The sequence below is a fragment of the Neophocaena asiaeorientalis genome, unplaced genomic scaffold (assembly GCF_003031525.2).
Source record: "Neophocaena asiaeorientalis asiaeorientalis breed wild unplaced genomic scaffold, Neophocaena_asiaeorientalis_V1.1 scaffold100, whole genome shotgun sequence".
Classification (NCBI taxonomy): domain Eukaryota; kingdom Metazoa; phylum Chordata; class Mammalia; order Artiodactyla; family Phocoenidae; genus Neophocaena; species Neophocaena asiaeorientalis.
In genome coordinates, this window is record NW_020173955.1 from 719070 (window position 1) to 737103 (window position 18034).

Consider the following 18034-nt stretch of genomic DNA (forward strand, 5'->3'; position numbering starts at 1 on the left):
CTTCCTCCCTTTTTTTTTTTTTTTTTTTTAAATGAGGTTTGGTTTTTTTTTTTTTCTTTGGCTGCATTGGGTCTTTGTTGCTGCATGCAGGCTTTCTGTCTAGTTGCGGCCAGCAGGGGCTACTCTTCATTGCGGTGCGCAGGCTTCTTATTGCTGTGGAGCGCAGGCTCTAGGCGCACGGACTTCAGTAGTTGCAGCACGCAGGCTCAGTAGTTGTGGCTCGAGGGCTCTGGCGCACGGGCTTAGTTGTTCTGCAGCATGTGGGATCTTCCTGGACCAGGGCTCGAACCCGTGACCCCCGCGTTGGCGGGCGGATTCTTAACCACTGCGCCACCAGGGAAGTCCGGCAGATGCACTTTTGATGCTTTTGATGCTTTTTGCCAAACGTCTTGCCATCCAGGCTCTCCAATGCACGCTTCTCCTAGCGCTGTTTGAGAGTGTCTCTTTTTAAAGGTCTGATTTTTTAAAAATGTTCTCTTCTGCTTTATCAAATGCTTTTAGGAAGCCTGTCTGTTCTTCCTGTCCAGGTGAGACTCCTGACTGGAAAGACTGGCCCGGGCATCTTGGTGCTTCAGGAGGCTGTGTGCTGGCAAGTCCGTGGGAAGCTTGTCAGGAGGGCTTTGATCTGGAACAGCCTCTTGGCCCATCAGCTGCCCTTTGCATTTCAGAAAAGGAACAGAAGAAAGGAAGTCTCAGTGTCCACACCCTCTGAAGCTTACAAAGTGTTGTTTGACAAGCAGAGAGATTTCTTTTTACAGTGTTTTCAGCAGAAATTGAACCCTTTTGAGACCAGAGGCCACAGGATACTATGGCTACAGGTATTTCTCGTTGATCAAGTGAGTGTAGCGTGAGTCCGAGGACCACACAAGGCTGCCACCTGGCTCCTTCCCACCTGGGAATGGAGGTGAGCCTGAGTCCTGCTTGGGCCAAAGCTCTAGATGACCAGGCTCATCACCAATGACCAGAGAATCACCAATGAACTGAGAGCCAGAATGTGTTATGCCTGATGACAAAGCCTACATCTTTAAAAATAATTTTTTAACATCTTTATTGGAGTATAATTGCTTTACAATGGTGTGTTAGTTTCTGCTTTATAACAAAGTGAATCAGCTATACATAAACATATATCCCCATATCTCCTCCCTCTTGTGTCTCCCTCCCACCCTCCCTATCAAAGCCTACATCTTAATGCACACTCACACTGAGGATAATTTAATCATCACAGTGACCAAAATCAAGGCCACAGAAACAGTTCATAACACGTATGAGGTGTCCTAGGTCACACAGCTAGAAACTGGCAGTTTCAAAAGGGGGAATCAGTCTCCTGAACCTTTGTTGTTTGGCTTTCCCACTGCCCTGTGCTGAATATGCTCATCCTCTCTATCCCTGCTTACACCATCTTCAACAGAACCAACTCCAGAATGAGAACGCTAGGTCCATTTATTGAGTGCTTACTGCCAGGGTAACTGGTGACTTTCTAAACGATGGAAGCTCCCTCAGCCTGGATCTTTGAATGAAGATGATGCAGAGCCCAACACTCTCCACCGACCTGAGAGAGACATGTAGTGATGAGCATGATGTAAACCTTTGTGTTTTCAGTCACTAAAACTCAAGGGCTGTTTATGGCTGCAGCACACGGTCTAAAGTGAAGAGGGCCGGGGGAGTGGGTGGGCTACGATGGAGAGAAAGTTCCCTAGCAGCAGAGCCAAGCCAGGTTCCACTTGGCCTTGGTGTCTACTACTACCCACAACTCCCACATTAAATTACTGGTCTGTTATTGGAAGGAGGACGCTCATCCTCTTGGGTGTGTGGTGGTGAAGAGGAGGCCAGAAACTGGAGGGTCTGGCTGTGAGGACAAGAGTCTACCTCGCAGAACCATGTGTGCCCCAATAGCAGGTATGTGGCACTGCAGAAATCAGTGCCCTCTCTCTGTTCTCCTCAGCCTTCGTGATGGTCACAGATGCCGCAGGCTCGACTCTGCAGTTCAGCCTCAGTTCAGCTTCCTGCCCGCCAGGGAGCCAAATACATGCACTGTCCCTCCTCCACATGGACTGTTCAGGTACCTGCTTCAGCGTATGAGTGCGATCCCAATACATTTAGGGGAACTTGGGGTCCAGCATCCTCATCCTCCTTATTGTCCCCACTCCATTCCTCTCATGGTCCATATTCCCATTTGCTGACCTAATATGGAGGCCCTTAGGGACTCTTGCCCTTCCCCATTTCATAGGGATGAGCAGTCCTCTGCAAGGTGGAGAATCTCAGGACCCATGGGTGAGTCATCCCTGCAAGCCAATGGCTGTTGGGAGTGTGGGTGGTGGGCATGCCTGGCAAAGTTGGCCTTTGGCACCTGTCTTTGGATAACCATGTCATTCTTAGATACCACAGATGACCAATTTATCTCTATTCACTTAAAACATACTTTCTGCTGGAAACAGCTCTATGGATCTGAACTGCCTGCAATTCTTCCATCAGACTACTGTATTTGCATACAGCCTCCCAAGGTCACCAGACAGTACTTCATCTCAGCCCTTCTCTTTTTTGGGCATCTAACTAAATTGAATAGGCCCTTCTCTATGTCTGCATCTTTTTTCCTTATGCTTGAAGCAAAATCAATTTCTTGGAAGGTTGCCTTCATTATCCTCTCTAAACTGGGATAATCCCTGGAAAACACATGAAGTATCTGGAGTGCCCAGCTCCCTGCCTTTCAGTGCCTCTCCAGCAGCCTCGGAAACTCCCATCTCACCTCTACTTCTCATGCTGCCTTCTCCTGCTCCTGGATTTTCTCCTGCAGAGTCCTGGCCTAGGAAGCAGGATTATGGCAAACTGTGATTTTAAGCAGTTGACTTCATCTCCCTGGGCCTTAGTTTTCTAAAATGGCAATATCAGATCACTTTAAGAATGATCTATGCCTGCTGTCAGTTCCCTCTCTCACCTTAGAACCAGCCTTCCAAGTCCCAGTCCTGCAGGGCGAATATGCTGTCCTTCCAGACATTTTCTTTGAATTCTTCCCAGGTGCCTTCTAGAGGGAGGGCTGCGTCTCCAGAGTGACTCTCCTGGTGGGAACAGCACACCCTGCATCAGGTGGGCGAGTGATGTTGTGGAGCCTGATTCTGTGGTGTCCACCACTCATTACAAACAAGCAGCCGCCCAGAACTTGCTAGTCTCAGTGGTGCTCTCCTGGTATAGACACCCCACTTGTACAACTTCATGCATAAGTAGTTTTCCCTCTTTTAGGCCATGGGTGGAGTGGGCTGGACCTTGATCCTATTGCAGTGTGAACACAGATCAACTTTCTCTTTAACTTTCATGGTGGTGTCTCATATACAGAGTTGTTCATAAAAGCCTGTTCAGAGCACTCCATCCTACCCTTCTGACCTAAAAAGTGTCCAGTGCTTTGTTCCTTGTTCACTCCAGGGAGTTACTTTTTCTGGGAAAGAGAAAATCTGGCCCCTTTCTCCTCTAGAGCCCTGGGTGGTTTGTCATAGGTTCTAGAATAGCTTCAGAATAGAAGTGTGTGCTCTTTGGGTTAAAGATGGAAGCCATTCAGGTGAATGAAGGCAGTCTGAACCCCGGCGAATGCAAACCGTCTCATAGTCTCACATTTGCAAGTGGCTGAACGTCTACCCAGAAAGTAGGATGTGACAGCCTCGTTGAATAATCAAAGCAGGAGCCTGCCCAGTGAGGAAAACCGTAAAAAATGTAAATGAACAACCCCCCTCCCCACAAAACACCATAACAAACAAAAAACAAAACAAAACCTAGAAAACCCAAACAACAACAATAACAAGACGGGATGATTAGTAAGGCTCTCAGGATTCCCCAGAATCACAGCGGAGCAAGCTCATTCAGGCCTAAGTGGTTGTTTTGCCTCTAGCAGTAGCTGCTGGTGACCCTCCCTTCCTGAAATGATTCCTGCCCAGTGTCCTCGGAGAGCCCTGCTCAGGATCGCAGCAAGCAGTGAAGACAAGCCCCCTGAGTGCTCTGGACTTGTTTTTCTCATCGGCAACAAGAGAATCTTGCCAGCTCCACTATTCAGGTAGCCTCAGAACTGCTAAGCTGAGGTCCAGAGTATAAAACATCAGGTGAGGGAGACGTCACTCTGATGTAGTTCTAACAGCAACCATTTATTGAGCTCTTATCACACACCGGGCACTCTGCCTTATGAGCCTTCTTTTGCTTAATCCTTACGAGTGTCTTGCAAAGAAGATTTGTGCAACCCCATGTTACAGAAGAGAAAAATGAGGGTCAGACTTGTCAAAACTTATACAAAGAGATCATAGAGCTGGTAAGTGGTGGGATCTTAGAGCTGGTAAGGCCCTTCTGTCTGTCCTAATGCTCTTTTCCTTTGCACAGTACCTCTGAGTAAAGAGAAATTGATTCCCCTAAAAAATGTTTCCAGATACAAAGAAGGCACTCATTATGGAGCCCTAACCAAGCCTTCAGATGACTGCAGTGCTGGCAGGTAGTTTAACTGTCACATCGTGAGAGACCCTGAGTTAGAAACGCCCAGTAAAGCTGCTCCTAGATTCCTGACCAGCAGAAACTGTATGAGATAATCATTGTTCATTGTTGTTTTAAGCCTATAAATTTTGGGATAGTTTGTTGCCCAGCAGTAGATAACGAATACTGCATCTGTCTACCATTCATTCATCTGACAGACATCCATTCATTATTTATTGTGACAAGCCCCAACCTACGTGCTTGGGATGCAGTAGTGAACACGATCAGTATGGTACCCGCCCTGACGGAAATGATCATTTGGCAGGAGAGATGAACATTAAGCAAGGAGACAAACAGGTAAAAGAACATTGAGAGCCAGGAGGCATCTTCTTTAAAATTAAGTTGTTGGGGAAGTTGCAGAGGAAACATTAAACCTGAGTCTTGAAGATAGAAAGAGCCAGAAGGTTCTGGCATTTTCCTCCCCACCCGTCTTGATGTCCTCACTTTTAGGCTGCCTTGAGTTCTTCTGGAAAATGACACAGGGTGTTAAAGAAACTAGAAATTGAAATGATAGAGAATTCTTATTTCTCTTAGGGGCAGAATCTTCCCTGTGGAGGAAATGACCTTTGCTGGATGAATGCTTTAAAAATCCCCCTTGGAGAGCTGGTACAGGTCAAATAGCTCTGCATAGGAAGGGAATTAGGGAGATTTAAGAAGCAGCCAAGGAGAGGGTTGGAGAAGGCTACAAGCTAAAGAAGAATTTGGGGAGAAAAAATATCTAACAGGGATTTTTAGTCCTTTGTTTCTCAAGTAATGTGTGGTAAAATGCTCTTCCTCCCAGTAAAATCTCTTGCTTTCTGATGCTTTCTGGAGTAGGTTGGCTTTTTGAAGATAAGACAAAGGAGAATGTGCCTTCCTTCAAGACTGACTTCAGGAGACCAGCCACTTACAGGTTAAACAAACACATAAACACAGTAGTGTTAATCATAAAAAGAAAAAATGCTTCTGATCATCACTGTAGTTCCGAAATGGACAGCGGTGCCCCTGATGCTCGTCAGTGGCATCAGTGTCACTGCTGACAACTGTACAGAGGTTGCTGAAGGCTGAGGCCCAGGCAGGTGCTGCAGCAGCTGTCAACGCTGCTGGCATCTGGCACCATGCCTGGCACTTAGGAGAAGCTCAGGAAATGTTGGCCGAATGGGTGACTGAATGCTCCCTGCGCTGCCGCTGCCTTGTCCTTCAATGCTCCAGGGAGTGGAGATCACGGGGTGCAGGGTGTGTATTGCAGCCCCTTGTTCTGAGATTCAGGAATGCCTCCATTGAGCTGGGCCTGGGACAATGTCAGTGACAACACAGAAATGACCACAGAGCTGCCACTTTCTTCTGAAGCTTGCCTGTCTTCTTGAAACAAACCTTGTAGACATTTTTTTCCCCTGGGGTGAGTTCTTTCCCAAGGGCACCTTGGTCTCTTCTATGAATAGGCCTCCACTACTCTACTAGCCTTGAGGAGGTGCCTAGACTTTCCTGAATTTGAGGGGGAACATGGCTTAGGTTCAAACAGGAACTTCTGCTACTACAATATTCCCTGGAGATCTAGACCAAACATAAGCCCAACAGGGCCTGATGTTCTAGACCTGAACTGTCCGATATGGTAGCCATGAGCTACATGTGGCTCTTTAAAGTTGTTAATGAAAATTAAATAAAATTTAAAATTCAGTTCCTCAGTGGCACTAGCCACATGTGAAGTGCTTCATAGCCCATATTGGACAGTGCAGATTATAGATAGAACCTCTCCAACACCACAGTTTTATTCAACAGACCTGTGTCTAGAGCCAGAGCTCATAAAATGGATTCTGCTATCAAAGAACTGACCATTATGTGTAAACAAGAAAACTATTCACTAGGGATAAACAGAAGTCTGTCTCACTCATGGGTTAGGCACAAAAGTCAGCATATAAGGCAAAAATGGCTTCATGTCAAATTTTCCCTTGAAAAATCCCTTAGGAAAATGTCACTTTGGAGACAAGCTCTCAGTAAATTCAAGACTGCAGTACTTCATCCAGCGTTGGAGCAGAAGAAGAAGGATCTGATTTGTAGTTAGGAGCAATGCACAAGAAAGATCAATGGTATCTGTGAACACTGGTGTGACACCGCAGGGAGCTAGCCTTCAACTGTGAGAGACCCAGAAGCACCTGAAGGCACATCTGAATCACATCTGCATTCTCAGGCTCTCTGCTACTTCCATGGGATGACAGGTGGAATTGCCCACAGCATTTAAGGGTCCTCTCTCTCTCTCTCTCTCTCTATATATATATATAAAATATATATTTTATTAATATATTATTTATATATATATATATGGTGTTTTTTGTTTTATGCTTTGGTGCCAAATGTGTAGAGGTGAAGTTGAGTACGTTAAACGTATTTACAATACGATTTCCCCACACACATTCCATGAGGCCGTCCGTTCTTTGCTGGGGGCTTGGTTAAAGGAAGGGACTCCTCTCCACCAGAGACCCATGTGTTTTGTAGTTAAAGAACACCAGGCTTCTCCTTAAACTCTTTCTTTGGGAGGCCAGAATTTCAACTACATCACTGAGCTTTGGAAAACACAACACTGGCCCTCAGATCAAACCTGAAGTTGTTCTATATACTGGGGTGTTTGGGGGCAGCACAGAGGGCAAGGGGCATTCAGGCCCTTGGAAGCCCAGCTAAAATCCTTTAGACCCAGATGCCCTCCTGGGTCACCCCAGCAAGCGGCAAGCTGTGTCCCCGGGAACTCCTGTAAGGTGCAATGTTCTGCCCGCTTGGTCTGGTCCTATATATTGACAGTCATCTTTGTGTATATTTTATACATACAACTGTCTTTCCAGTTTGATCATAAATTCTTCAAGGGCAGATGGCATAGGTCTTTTATCTCTTTTTATAACCCACAGTGTCTAACACGGTGCCTTCATATAAAAGTGCTCCATTCCTATGTAGCTTCATGAGCAACAGTTATGAGTGATTCTCTCAGGATATGAACTAACTCTATAGACATGCTTTAAGAGTACCAAGTACAAGAAAAGGCCAGTATTTGCCCTTTCAACTTAGGAAGCTGAATTTTTAAAATCATTTACTTAATTTTGAAGTTGAGGATTGCAAGGGGGTTCCCAAGTCAGGAATTTATATCATTTGCAAAAGCAAAGAGTATGTTAGTTGCCTTAAAAAACCCCAAACGGTGAGGTAACCTCAATATTTGCCACTAATCAAAGCCTTACCAAAAAAGCAGATCTGTTTCTAACCTTCTCAAAGAAAGAGACTGTGGTCTTGTATGTGGTTTTTTGTTTTGTTTTGTTTTGTTTTTTTCATTTGAGGGTTTAAAAAAATGCGGGATAAATGAATGATTAATTAGAATCTTAGAGTAACAGACCACACAACTCCAGGAAGATTCTCATTTAAAAAAATTATTTCTTTTCAGTAATTTTTCATCATGTTGTGCATATCTTCCTTGTTCACCTTTTAACATTAAAAATCATTTTATGCTGAACTAAATATCATTTTTATTGCATTAGGAGAAACCCATGCTTTCCAATGTTGGAACAGCTGTAATAATTCAGAGTAAAAAATCCCTCAGTACGTTTTACAAACATCATTCTAAATATTGCCTAATACACTGCTAATTTTGGCTAGATTTTAAATAAAATAGGCTTCAATGAAATGGTATGAAAAGCATGTTCCAATGGATTAGACACAATCTCAAGGATTAACTCTTTTAATGCTGTTTCATTACAAAATCATGGAAGAGTATTGTAGAAATTGGTATCATGATTATTTTAACTTTGGCCTTATCAGCTGTAAGAAATGTTTTACTCCGTTGTCACCTATGGCTCTCCAAACACAGCGTCACAAGTTTCATTATTTCCATTTCCCACAGGAGGCAAATTAAGACTGGAGATTTAAAGTGCCCACCTGGGACTTCCCCGGTGGCGCAGTGGTTAAGAATCCGCCTGCCAATGCAGGGGACACGGGTTTGAGCCCTGGTCCGGAAGGTCTCACGTGCCGCGGAGCAAGTAAGCCCGTGCGCCACAACTCCTGAGTCTGCACGCCACAACTATTGAGCCCGCACGCCTAGAGCCCGTGCTCTGCAACAAGAGAAGCCACCGCAATGAGAAGCCTACGCACCGAAACCAAGAGAAGCCTCTGCTCACCACAACTAGAGAGAGCCCGTGCGCAGCAACGACGACCCAACGCAGCCAAAAATAAATAAATAAAATTTATAAATAAAAAAAAAATTAAGTGCCTGCCTGAACACACACAACAAATCCCTGAGGCCCAGGTGCCTCTTCCTTCTCACCTTATCACAGCCTCACTGCTTCTCTTCTTCCCCTTTCAAGACCAACTGTGCAGGTAAGCTTTGATTGTTTGCATCTGTCTTTTTAGAATTAATGACGGAATAGTGACAGAAAGGGAGGTGCTAGAGTTACTGACAAATGTTTATTATTGTTCTTACTCATGAAAGCTTGGAAGGTCCCCCAAACCCCGTATCATCCCCAAGGCCTGTGGCTGGCTTGCCACTTCCCGGAGCCCATTATTTAGAACTGTCTGTGTTGTCCTGTCAAACAACGATGCCTCCTTACCTTCTGTGTTTGCTCACCTAGTCACCATCTTTCCCTGGGAGATGGAAATGTATATCCAAGCAAGAGAAATTGTCAACGGCTATTTCTTCCCCTTCTCTCTCTCTCTCGGTTGAATATTGCTTTGGCACCTTGTATATACCCATTTAAATTCATTATGAAATATATGCCTTGCAAGACAGTTCTTTGCCTTTTGCAGGAGACTTTTTCTTTTTTAGGAAAAAATCATCGTGAAATTAACATGGTGATTAGGAAGCAAGTTAGGCATGCAGTACCTTGTACAAACTCAGCTGCATTTAGTGAAAGGAAGACTTGAAATTCATTTCCGAAATGCTGTGAAAAGCTCATTTGGGCCATTACCACTTGCCCTCTGCCCTCTTCACAAGTTATAAGCCACCTTGTGTATATGCCTTGCAGAATGTTTGGGAACCACCGTGGTGATTCTGCAAACGAATACCTAATTGAAATGCTTACGAACCTTAATCTTTCTCAGAGAATCCACTACTTACAATAGGTGTCAGGGTTCTACTGAGGTCCTAAACCAACCCCAGTAAGGAGGATTCTTTACAAAACTCGACTGAAAGGCCCTTCCTTTTACTACAGTGTTTGTATTGAGGTAGGGGCGGGAGTGAGGAGAGGTTATGTCAGGGGTGAAGACACTTGGTTGTAAAGTTACGATGAAAGTTGCATGATTGTCTTTTGGCAGAGCAGGATGCCCCAGTGTTGAAATGAGATTCCCACAGAAAGATATCCACAGATCAGAATCCCACAGCCTGGCACAATTCAAGTTTGATTCAGTGAATGTTTCTGGAATTCCCAAAGTCAGAGCTGCTTAATTTGGGATCTGGGACCACCAACACCATACAGGGTGTTTCTTAAAAATACAAACTCCTGAGACCTTCTCCAGACCTACTGAAACATAATTTCCCTGGGTGAGATTGGACTTCTACTCCTGGGTGATTCTTAAGCACACTAAAGTTTAAAAGCACCAGAGTCTGTTTTACTCACTGATGTATCCAAGTACCTAGAATGGCAATTGACAGAGCTCAATAAATACCTGCTGAATGAATGAAGGTCCTAAGTGTTTGTGGCACTCGGAGGCTCCAGTTATACATATCTTCCAGACTGTTTAATTCAAAATGCTGTCATAGGACAAGTATAATGTTATATCCCACAGGGGTGGGGGAAGCTCTCCTATCTCTGCCCAACAGTCTAAGCAAATTGTCCCCACTTTGACAGGACTTTCCCTGCCTATACTTCACTGCAAAAGCCGTGACAAAGACTGGCCTCACAGCTTTGCTTCCTTAAAAAATAAAAATGAAAAAAAAATAAAGGATTAATAAAACCAACTAAGGTATAAGTAGGTACCCTAAATCCAGCATATTGAGTAAATTGTCTCCGCTAAACCACCCATAACTGAAGCTAGGCAAAATTCTATAAGCCAGTTTTATTTGTAGTCAAAATAGCTAAGGGATCAAGTTTCCTTCCTAATCATTCAAACCACAGGAAAGAGAAGGCAAGAGAAATGCAATCTTGCTTTTGTATATACACTGTTCTAATAAGACTGTGTTAATGATTTATTAAGAACTGACTGCATCCTTAACAGGTGAATGAATAAAGAAACTGGTACATCCACACAATGGAATACTACTCAGCAATAAAAAAGGAAAAACTTGATACACACAATGTGAATCTCAAATGCATTACGCAAGAAGCCAATCTCCAAGGATTATATATGGTATAATTCTCTTCAAATGACATTCAGGAAAAGGCAAAACTACAGGTAGGTGGAATGGGTCAGTGGTTGCCTGATTAGTGCTAGGAGTGGGGGGCAAGTTTAACTACAAAGGGGTAGCCCAAGGGAATTTTTGGGGGGTGATGGAAGGATTCTACATCCTGATCGAGGTGATTGTTACGTGAGTCTATGCATGTGTTAAAACTCGTAAAACTGCACACCAAGAAAAATGTGAATTTACTGTATGCAAATTATATTTTAAAAGAACCCATTGCACACACAACATGAACTCATTAGGCCTCTGAGGGCCCTCAGACACTTTCCTTCCCTTGATCAGTTTATCAATGTTGGCAACACACAAACAAGTGGTCTTGGAGTGTGTGTGTGAAAGTGAGGGAGGATTGCTCTACCATACGGTCCATGCTAAGTACATTACACCCCGTGCCAAATTTAGCACCTTATAAACTGGAAACCCTTTTGTAGAAAATTCCTTTATTATAGTGCAAATAACTTTCAGCAGTGACATAATAATGTAAGAACACATTTAGCAACATTTTACACCACGCAGTAAATAAGAAAGTGTTTCTTCAAAAATATGTCATCATAGGAACATTATTTCTACATTAATAATGTAGCTGGAAAATGCCAAGGCTGTTTCTCTCAAGGCAACAGGGCTCTCTCCCTCTTTTTGGATAATTGCTTTTTAATACAAATGAAAGGACTTGCCATTTTAACAAATCACCAATAATTCTAAGAGTCATCTCTTAGGAGGTTTTGAACTGAGGTTGGCAAGATATGAAATGGGGTTTCAAATTAAAAAAAAAAAAATTAAGACAATTCTGGGATAGCCCAGAAAGTAGAAATCACTTCTATTAACTTTTAAGTAGATATATACATTCACTCCAATTTTGATGCAGAAATGAACAGATTGTCTAAAGCCTGCCTATTATTCCCCCAGAGCCTGATTGTTATCTATGTTCCTTGGTTTTGGTCATATTGCAAAATTAGGGCTCTGGTCATAAATAACACCTTACATACCGAAATGCTTTCCTGTGAAGCTTAAAATTGCACTTTCCATCCTGAATTCCCACCTTAGACCTCGCATGCTGATGAGAGGATGTGAACATTGTTTCCAGTTTACAGCTAATGATTAGTACAGCTGGATTAGCCCCTTGCTAATTTAACTATACCTGAATCAAATCATCACATCATTTAGATTAATTCCAGTAGGCTTAACCAAGAGGTTCCCCATACAGAAATGAAGGGTTAACAGTGAATCTTTACACTAGGCTGCCTAAGGGCTTGGCTGCTAACCAGTTAGCTGATAGGTAGAGAGAACAGTGTCAGTTCCAAACAGTTACACTCCCAACTCCTCTAGTTTCTGCTGAATTATGCAGTGGGTGGGAATGGATGGCCACTCAAAGGAAACCTCCTGTGGGGGTCTTCCACCATAAGGAGAATCAAAACCCCTACCAATATATTTCAGGGTGCCCTCTAAGTCTCTCTACAAACACACATCAAAACCTAGTGTGGCTCTACAAGTTAATCACAGGCTCAAAAATAGCCAGAGCCACAGAATAGCCCTCCTGGCTGAATATGGCTGCTTAACTCAGCTGGTACATATAGCTTTTCAATACTCAGCCAGCCTTGTTGGATAAAGCATCTTCTTATATAACACAGTGGAACTGTGCTAAACAGTTTAAAAGTTGAGAAGAATCCAAATATATCACCTATAAAAAATTCATGATTTTAGTTTGCTTTTTCTTAGACTTTGGTACTGAAACACTGTCTACATTCTCGACACATGAATATGACATGGTCACTTCAGTGCCTCTGCATGTTGTGTAAAGAAACTCAAAAGCAAAGCAGGAGAAGGACGTGTCATAACAAGATGCAGTATGCTCTACAGACAAAACCTAAATTATATATAAATACACACCCCACCCCAGCACCCCCTCTTCTCCCCACCAGCTGACCAAAGCAATGCCAAGGGTCCTTCTCTCCAGGGCCAGTAGAGTTTGTGAAATCCAGCACCCAGGACTCCAACTATCCCTTGCTGTGCGGTGACATCTGTATCACTGCAGGCTTCTCCTAGAGACTCCCTGCTGTCTAACCAGTTCCACACGTACAGGGAAACACCTAAAGCTTAATTAGGAGCATTCACACTATTGGCTGGACTCAAAGACCCAGAGTCCTGGGAGTTAATTTTTCAGATAAACTAACTGGATCATTTCCTAATTTGGATCCTGTCTTATCCTAATATCTCAGCAGAGCCAACACAGTAGAAAGCACCCTCTACTCCGAAGCTCCAAAGGCATTGCTTAGGGATATCAGTGAGGGTCACATAATAAAAGGGATACAATGAGCTAACAGCTTAAGTTGATATAAATTATTTCCGGGTAAGTTATTTGGGGCCATTTGCTTCTGCTTTCCATTGCATTCCAGAATCATTTTCATACTGTACTTTCAAAAGTTTATATAATAGTCATTTAAAAATTGTCTATGCAATCACTTCTTACGTGTTTTCAATTAGCTTAATAACAACTTAATGAGCTATTATGTAGGTCTAGGGAAAAGTAGTTAGTCTTAAGGAAGCCAATACTGTGCTAATTCACAGTAAGGAGAAAAAGCAATGTAAATAATCATCAATAACTTGAAAAGCAGTCTTACGAAACGTTGCAAAGCTTTCCCAAAAGCACTTACAGCAATTTATATCAAGATATCCTAAGTTTAGGGGTATGGAGGATAAGACTCAACTCTTTAAGGTAGAAATTCACCTTTATCATGATGGAATAGGTAATTTTCCCCCCAGACCTAAGATAATTGTACATTCAAAAGTTCGTAACTTGCTGTTCTTGAGACATTAATCATTCTCTCATACACTGAGTAGAAATAAATAACTACAAGAAAGCTTTAAAAATCTGAATTAACATTATGCTGTGCAACAAAACAAAACAAACCTTGAACAACCTACATTCTATGTTAATACCCTGACTAAAATGTCGGTTGTGCTACACACTTCAGTGCAGAAATGAGTTGACTGCTGTGTACCGTCTTTGTTGTTGTTGTTTTAAGTCTTTAGCACTTTTGTTCTAAACATCAGCTTTGAAACGATGAATAACTTACTACCAAATCACAAATCCAGTTCAGTTTAGTCTGAATAAAATCCAGCGTAAGCGTATTACTTTGTTCTGGAAATAATGGCTCGGTGTCTTTGTTCCGACAGCTTCCTAAGGGCAAACCACTGTTGAAGTCATTTTGGGTTTAAACCGCACAGAAAGAAGAGACGGTGAAGTTTCCCTTTTCGTTTTTGTTTTCTTTTTAAGTCTTCAGATCTTGCTAGGACACTTCTTCCAGACCAACAGTCATATAGTTGTGGCACCTGATGCTATCTGAAACAGACGCGGTTTAAACAACGTCAGCCAAGCTTAGTGATCTGGAGGTCCCCGTTTATCTTTATGGTGTCGATTGCAGATAACGTTTGAATGCGGTGGTAAAAATCAAAAAGTTGGTGTCCATCCACAAACACTCTGAAACGTGGGTGCTCACAAAGGATTTCCACCTGGAAGAAACAAAAAAATAACCTCAGTTCATAATTTCAATGAACCCTGCTGGGGAAAACGAACAAACAGTACTTCATTTTGGAGAAAGGCAACATCCTCAGTGGTTCTCAAACACGGGAGTGCACTGGGATCATACAGAAGGCGTGTTAGAACACAGACTGCTGGACGCCACCCACCAAAATTTCCACTTAGTAGGGCTAGGGTAAGGTCTAAGAATGTGCTTTTCCATCAAGTTCCAAGATGATGCTGGTGTTGCTAGAATAAGGAACACACTTTGTGAAGCACTGCTCTACACCATTCAATGTCCTTTAAAGATTTAAAATTGCTTTAGTTTCTCCCTTCTCCTTGCATGCCAGAAAGTGATGGAAAGTGGCAGAGATTTATTTATACGGCACTTAATGCCTCCATCCTCATCCCCTGGACAATTCTATCCCACCTTCAGAGAGGCCCCTCGCAAAGCAGAACTGGTACCCATTAGTAGCATGTAATAATAGTCTAGACACCCCTAAACACTAAGCAGAGAGAAGGTTACACAGTAATTACCATTTGACCAAGGATGTGTAATTAACAAGGCTTTGTTAAGCCAAACAGAAATACTGATTCCATATGGTAAAAGCTTTTTCTTCCTCTTTTTTTGAAACTTAAGTAATTCACCATAGAGTTTAATCATTGGTCCTGTGCTATGTATTTATTAAAAGCATTTGTATTCATCATGCAAGGAGAGACTCCGTGTATCAGTCACATTTAATTCATATTATTACTAAAATTATATCACCAAGAAGGGGTGATTTCATTTCAGTTTTGTTCTTGGGGAGCACTATTCCTCCTGGCAGAAGCTTTGGTTACTCACACTCACGAGCTCTGCATTAAGATTCACCAGTAAGAAACTGACACAGTTCAGGGGAGCCTCAGGGTCATTACCATTCTAGAGAAGGGTAGGGGTATCTTCCCCAGGCTACAATTAGAAGGGCAATTAGTCTCTATTCTACCATTGATGTGACAGTCACGGATTCTTGCTTTCCCCCCAGACTGTAAGATGGGAAGAAAAATTATGACTTATTCATAGGCCCCTGTAAATTTTTAGACGAGGAGCAACAGGTTAAGGGTAGTTCTGCTTTGTTAGGTGTTTATGCAACAGGGAGCTTTTAACTGGGCTGTCATTAGTGTGATGTATGTTAACAAGGCGTAATGTAGACACTTCATCACCAGGTCTGACACGTCAGTAAATTCTTTCCTAACACATTACTGACTTGCATCTCTTACTTGGTATTGTCCTTCATAGAGGAAGGTGCTGCTAATGCTGCTGGATTGAAATGGAAATTTGGGCTGTGTTTCCTGCCTGACAGACAGTGGGGAGCAAATCTGTACTCATCCAGGCCCAAGGGAAGGAATCTGTCAGCCACAGAGACTGTGACAGTGAAACAGACTGAGGCTACTTAACCCAGAGAGGGAAACAAGGACATGACTAAGTCCTCACTAGCAAAGGGAACAAGAGAAAATAAAGTGATAATCAACTAGATTCTTTAAAAAAGACATAACTGATATGGTTTGGTGCTACTTAAAGGTTGAGAAAAAAAATGAGGAAAATTCTAGATACTTATTATTATTTATTAATCAAATATATTTTGGGACAGGTGTCTATTATATGCCTAGTACTATGTTAAATACTACATAGAAAAGTATTTATTTTTAACAATCTAGACATGTAAATATGGGTTTATTTACACGTATTGGCTAAATAGAATTGCAAAAATTCTGGCTGCTTAAAGTGTTCTTGGCACATACTAGATGAGAACATCACCATCCTGCCAGTGGTTGGAGCGGAAGCACTCGAGGCACTCACCCTGAACGGTTGGTCTGGGATGAATGGGAAGTAAGGGATCGCTGACTGTTCTTCACCCCTTTCCCCAGATATACAAGAATTTCTGAGTAGCTGCCGATCTGTGAACACAGCTTTGAGTTCAATTGCCACATCGGCGGGAGGATCCTCCGAATCACCACAGGTCAAGCTGATGGCAAAGCTGAAAAGAAAATCATCTCATTTACTCACGGTTGAGCAAAACAACATTAACAATGACCCAGGCTCCCATTTCCTTCTTCTTCTTTGGCTTTGTCAGCTTTTAATGGGCCACTACTCTTCATATGGGGGCAGGCGTTGGGGGGTTTAGACTATGGAGAAATAGGGTTACAATCAAACTGGTTTGCTACCCAGAGGAGGCCCTGGTGAAAACTTCAGTGGAGATGAAAATAACTAACTGTAGACATTTCATATACCCCAAACTACTCACACATCTGTGTCTTAATCCATTTCAGAAGACTCAAAAACAGCCCCATTAATTGACCAGGGGAAACAATATCTCGTAAAGTTTGGTTCTCATTTATATTGATAGTTCTTACTCCAAACACCATGTTTGGAAAAAAAAAAATCCTTTAGCCTCCCTAAGGGTCAAAGAGAAAATGATGTGGGTCTATATTTATAATCTCTGATATAAACAGCTGTCTAGAGAAACGATGGATGGGATTCATACACATTCTTTTCATGGGAACATAGTACTTTCTTGGCACTTCAAACTAGCAACACTGGCCACAGGGGTGGGAAGAGGAGGGGCAGTAAACCACAACAGGAGTGGGCAGGGCCTTGTAACTGCCTGATAGGTCTAGGTGACAAGGACTCTGCCTTACCTCTCAGGGTTGAGGTCTACGATGCCCATCACTAACACCTTCTTGCCTGGTCTCATGCCACCTTTAATGTGCCCACAAAATGGCACGATCTGCAAAGGATGAGAGGAGAGACAGAAAGTTTACAGCCTGTTAGGGAAGAGCCAAGGCCTCAGAACCTTAGGACCTGACCTAAGGAAAGAAGAAAGAAGAGGGTACAGGCAGACACAGAGCACAGAACAAAATCATTTACCAGTCGTGGGAAGTACACGTCGGCTTGAACTGGAGAGCCCAAGGAGTTGTTTAAATGCCCATCATCTAGTTTCTAAAAATAGAAGCACACAGATTGGCTTTCCAAAAGCTTTTGGAGGGGGGTGTTAGAGGGAGCGGGGAAGAACCTACACAAATCTGGAGGAATCCAGCAGTCCTCCATAGAACACAGGAAGCCTCTGCAAAAGCTCCCACCTCACAGCCCACTGAATAACCGCATAAACTCCCGGAACAAAACCCGTCCTTTCCACCAGATAGCTAAGCCTCTGATGATCCTCAGACCCTTCAGATCTAGATCAAAATGAAAGTCGAGGCCCACTGGGGAGCCAGAGCCCCGCGCCGAAGGAGGGAAGGCCCCTCTCCAACCGCAAACGCCCATGGAACCGCCGTCGCCCAGGCCTGTCCTCGAGGACATGGCTGGAGTGCAGCGGCCGCGCTCAACTTCTCTCGCGAGCCCCTGGCGCGGACCCATTTCCAAGGGGGAAATCCCCGGAACGGCGCGGGGCGCGCGACAGGCGCACACTCACACGTGCAACATGCACACACCTGGCCGGAGGCTGCACAGCGCGGAGGGGACTGTCGGTCACCCCCACCCCGCGGGCCGCCCCCAACACCTCCCCTCGGCCAGCGGCCCTCCAGCTGGGGCAGCCCTCCGGCCCCTCACGTCCGCCGCGCACAGCCGGCTCCCGCTACCAGGTACTGGGGCGCCTTCTCACGCGTGGGGCGCGGGGTTGGGCCTCTGCCGAGCCGGA

The 18034-nt window shown here is 43.7% G+C and overlaps 1 protein-coding gene across 1 annotated transcript; it reads right to left on the reverse strand.

Moving 5' to 3' along the window:
- Nucleotides 1–11271: 11271 nt before the first annotated feature.
- On the reverse strand, nucleotides 11272–17754 carry LGALSL (galectin like). Its single transcript, XM_024752931.1, has 6 exons — nucleotides 17656–17754; nucleotides 17415–17540; nucleotides 17266–17337; nucleotides 17037–17125; nucleotides 16198–16375; nucleotides 11272–14353 (listed from the first exon to the last, which is right to left on the reverse strand). The coding sequence occupies exons 1-6, from the start codon at nucleotides 17752–17754 to the stop codon at nucleotides 14210–14212; spliced, it is 708 nt and encodes a 235-aa protein (XP_024608699.1). The 3' UTR covers nucleotides 11272–14209.
- Nucleotides 17755–18034: the final 280 nt, after the last annotated feature.

Coding starts and splice junctions, on each gene's coding strand:
- LGALSL (XM_024752931.1), bottom strand. CDS start 17,754: ATGGGTCCGCGCCAGGGGCTCGCGAGAGAAGTTGAGCGCGGCCGCTGC. Junction 16,376..17,036: donor GTAGACCTCAACCCTGAGAG/GTAAGGCAGAGT, acceptor TTTTCTTTTCAG/CTTTGCCATCAGCTTGACCT. Junction 14,354..16,197: donor TCCCAGACCAACCGTTCAGG/GTGAGTGCCTCG, acceptor TGTTTCTTCCAG/GTGGAAATCCTTTGTGAGCA.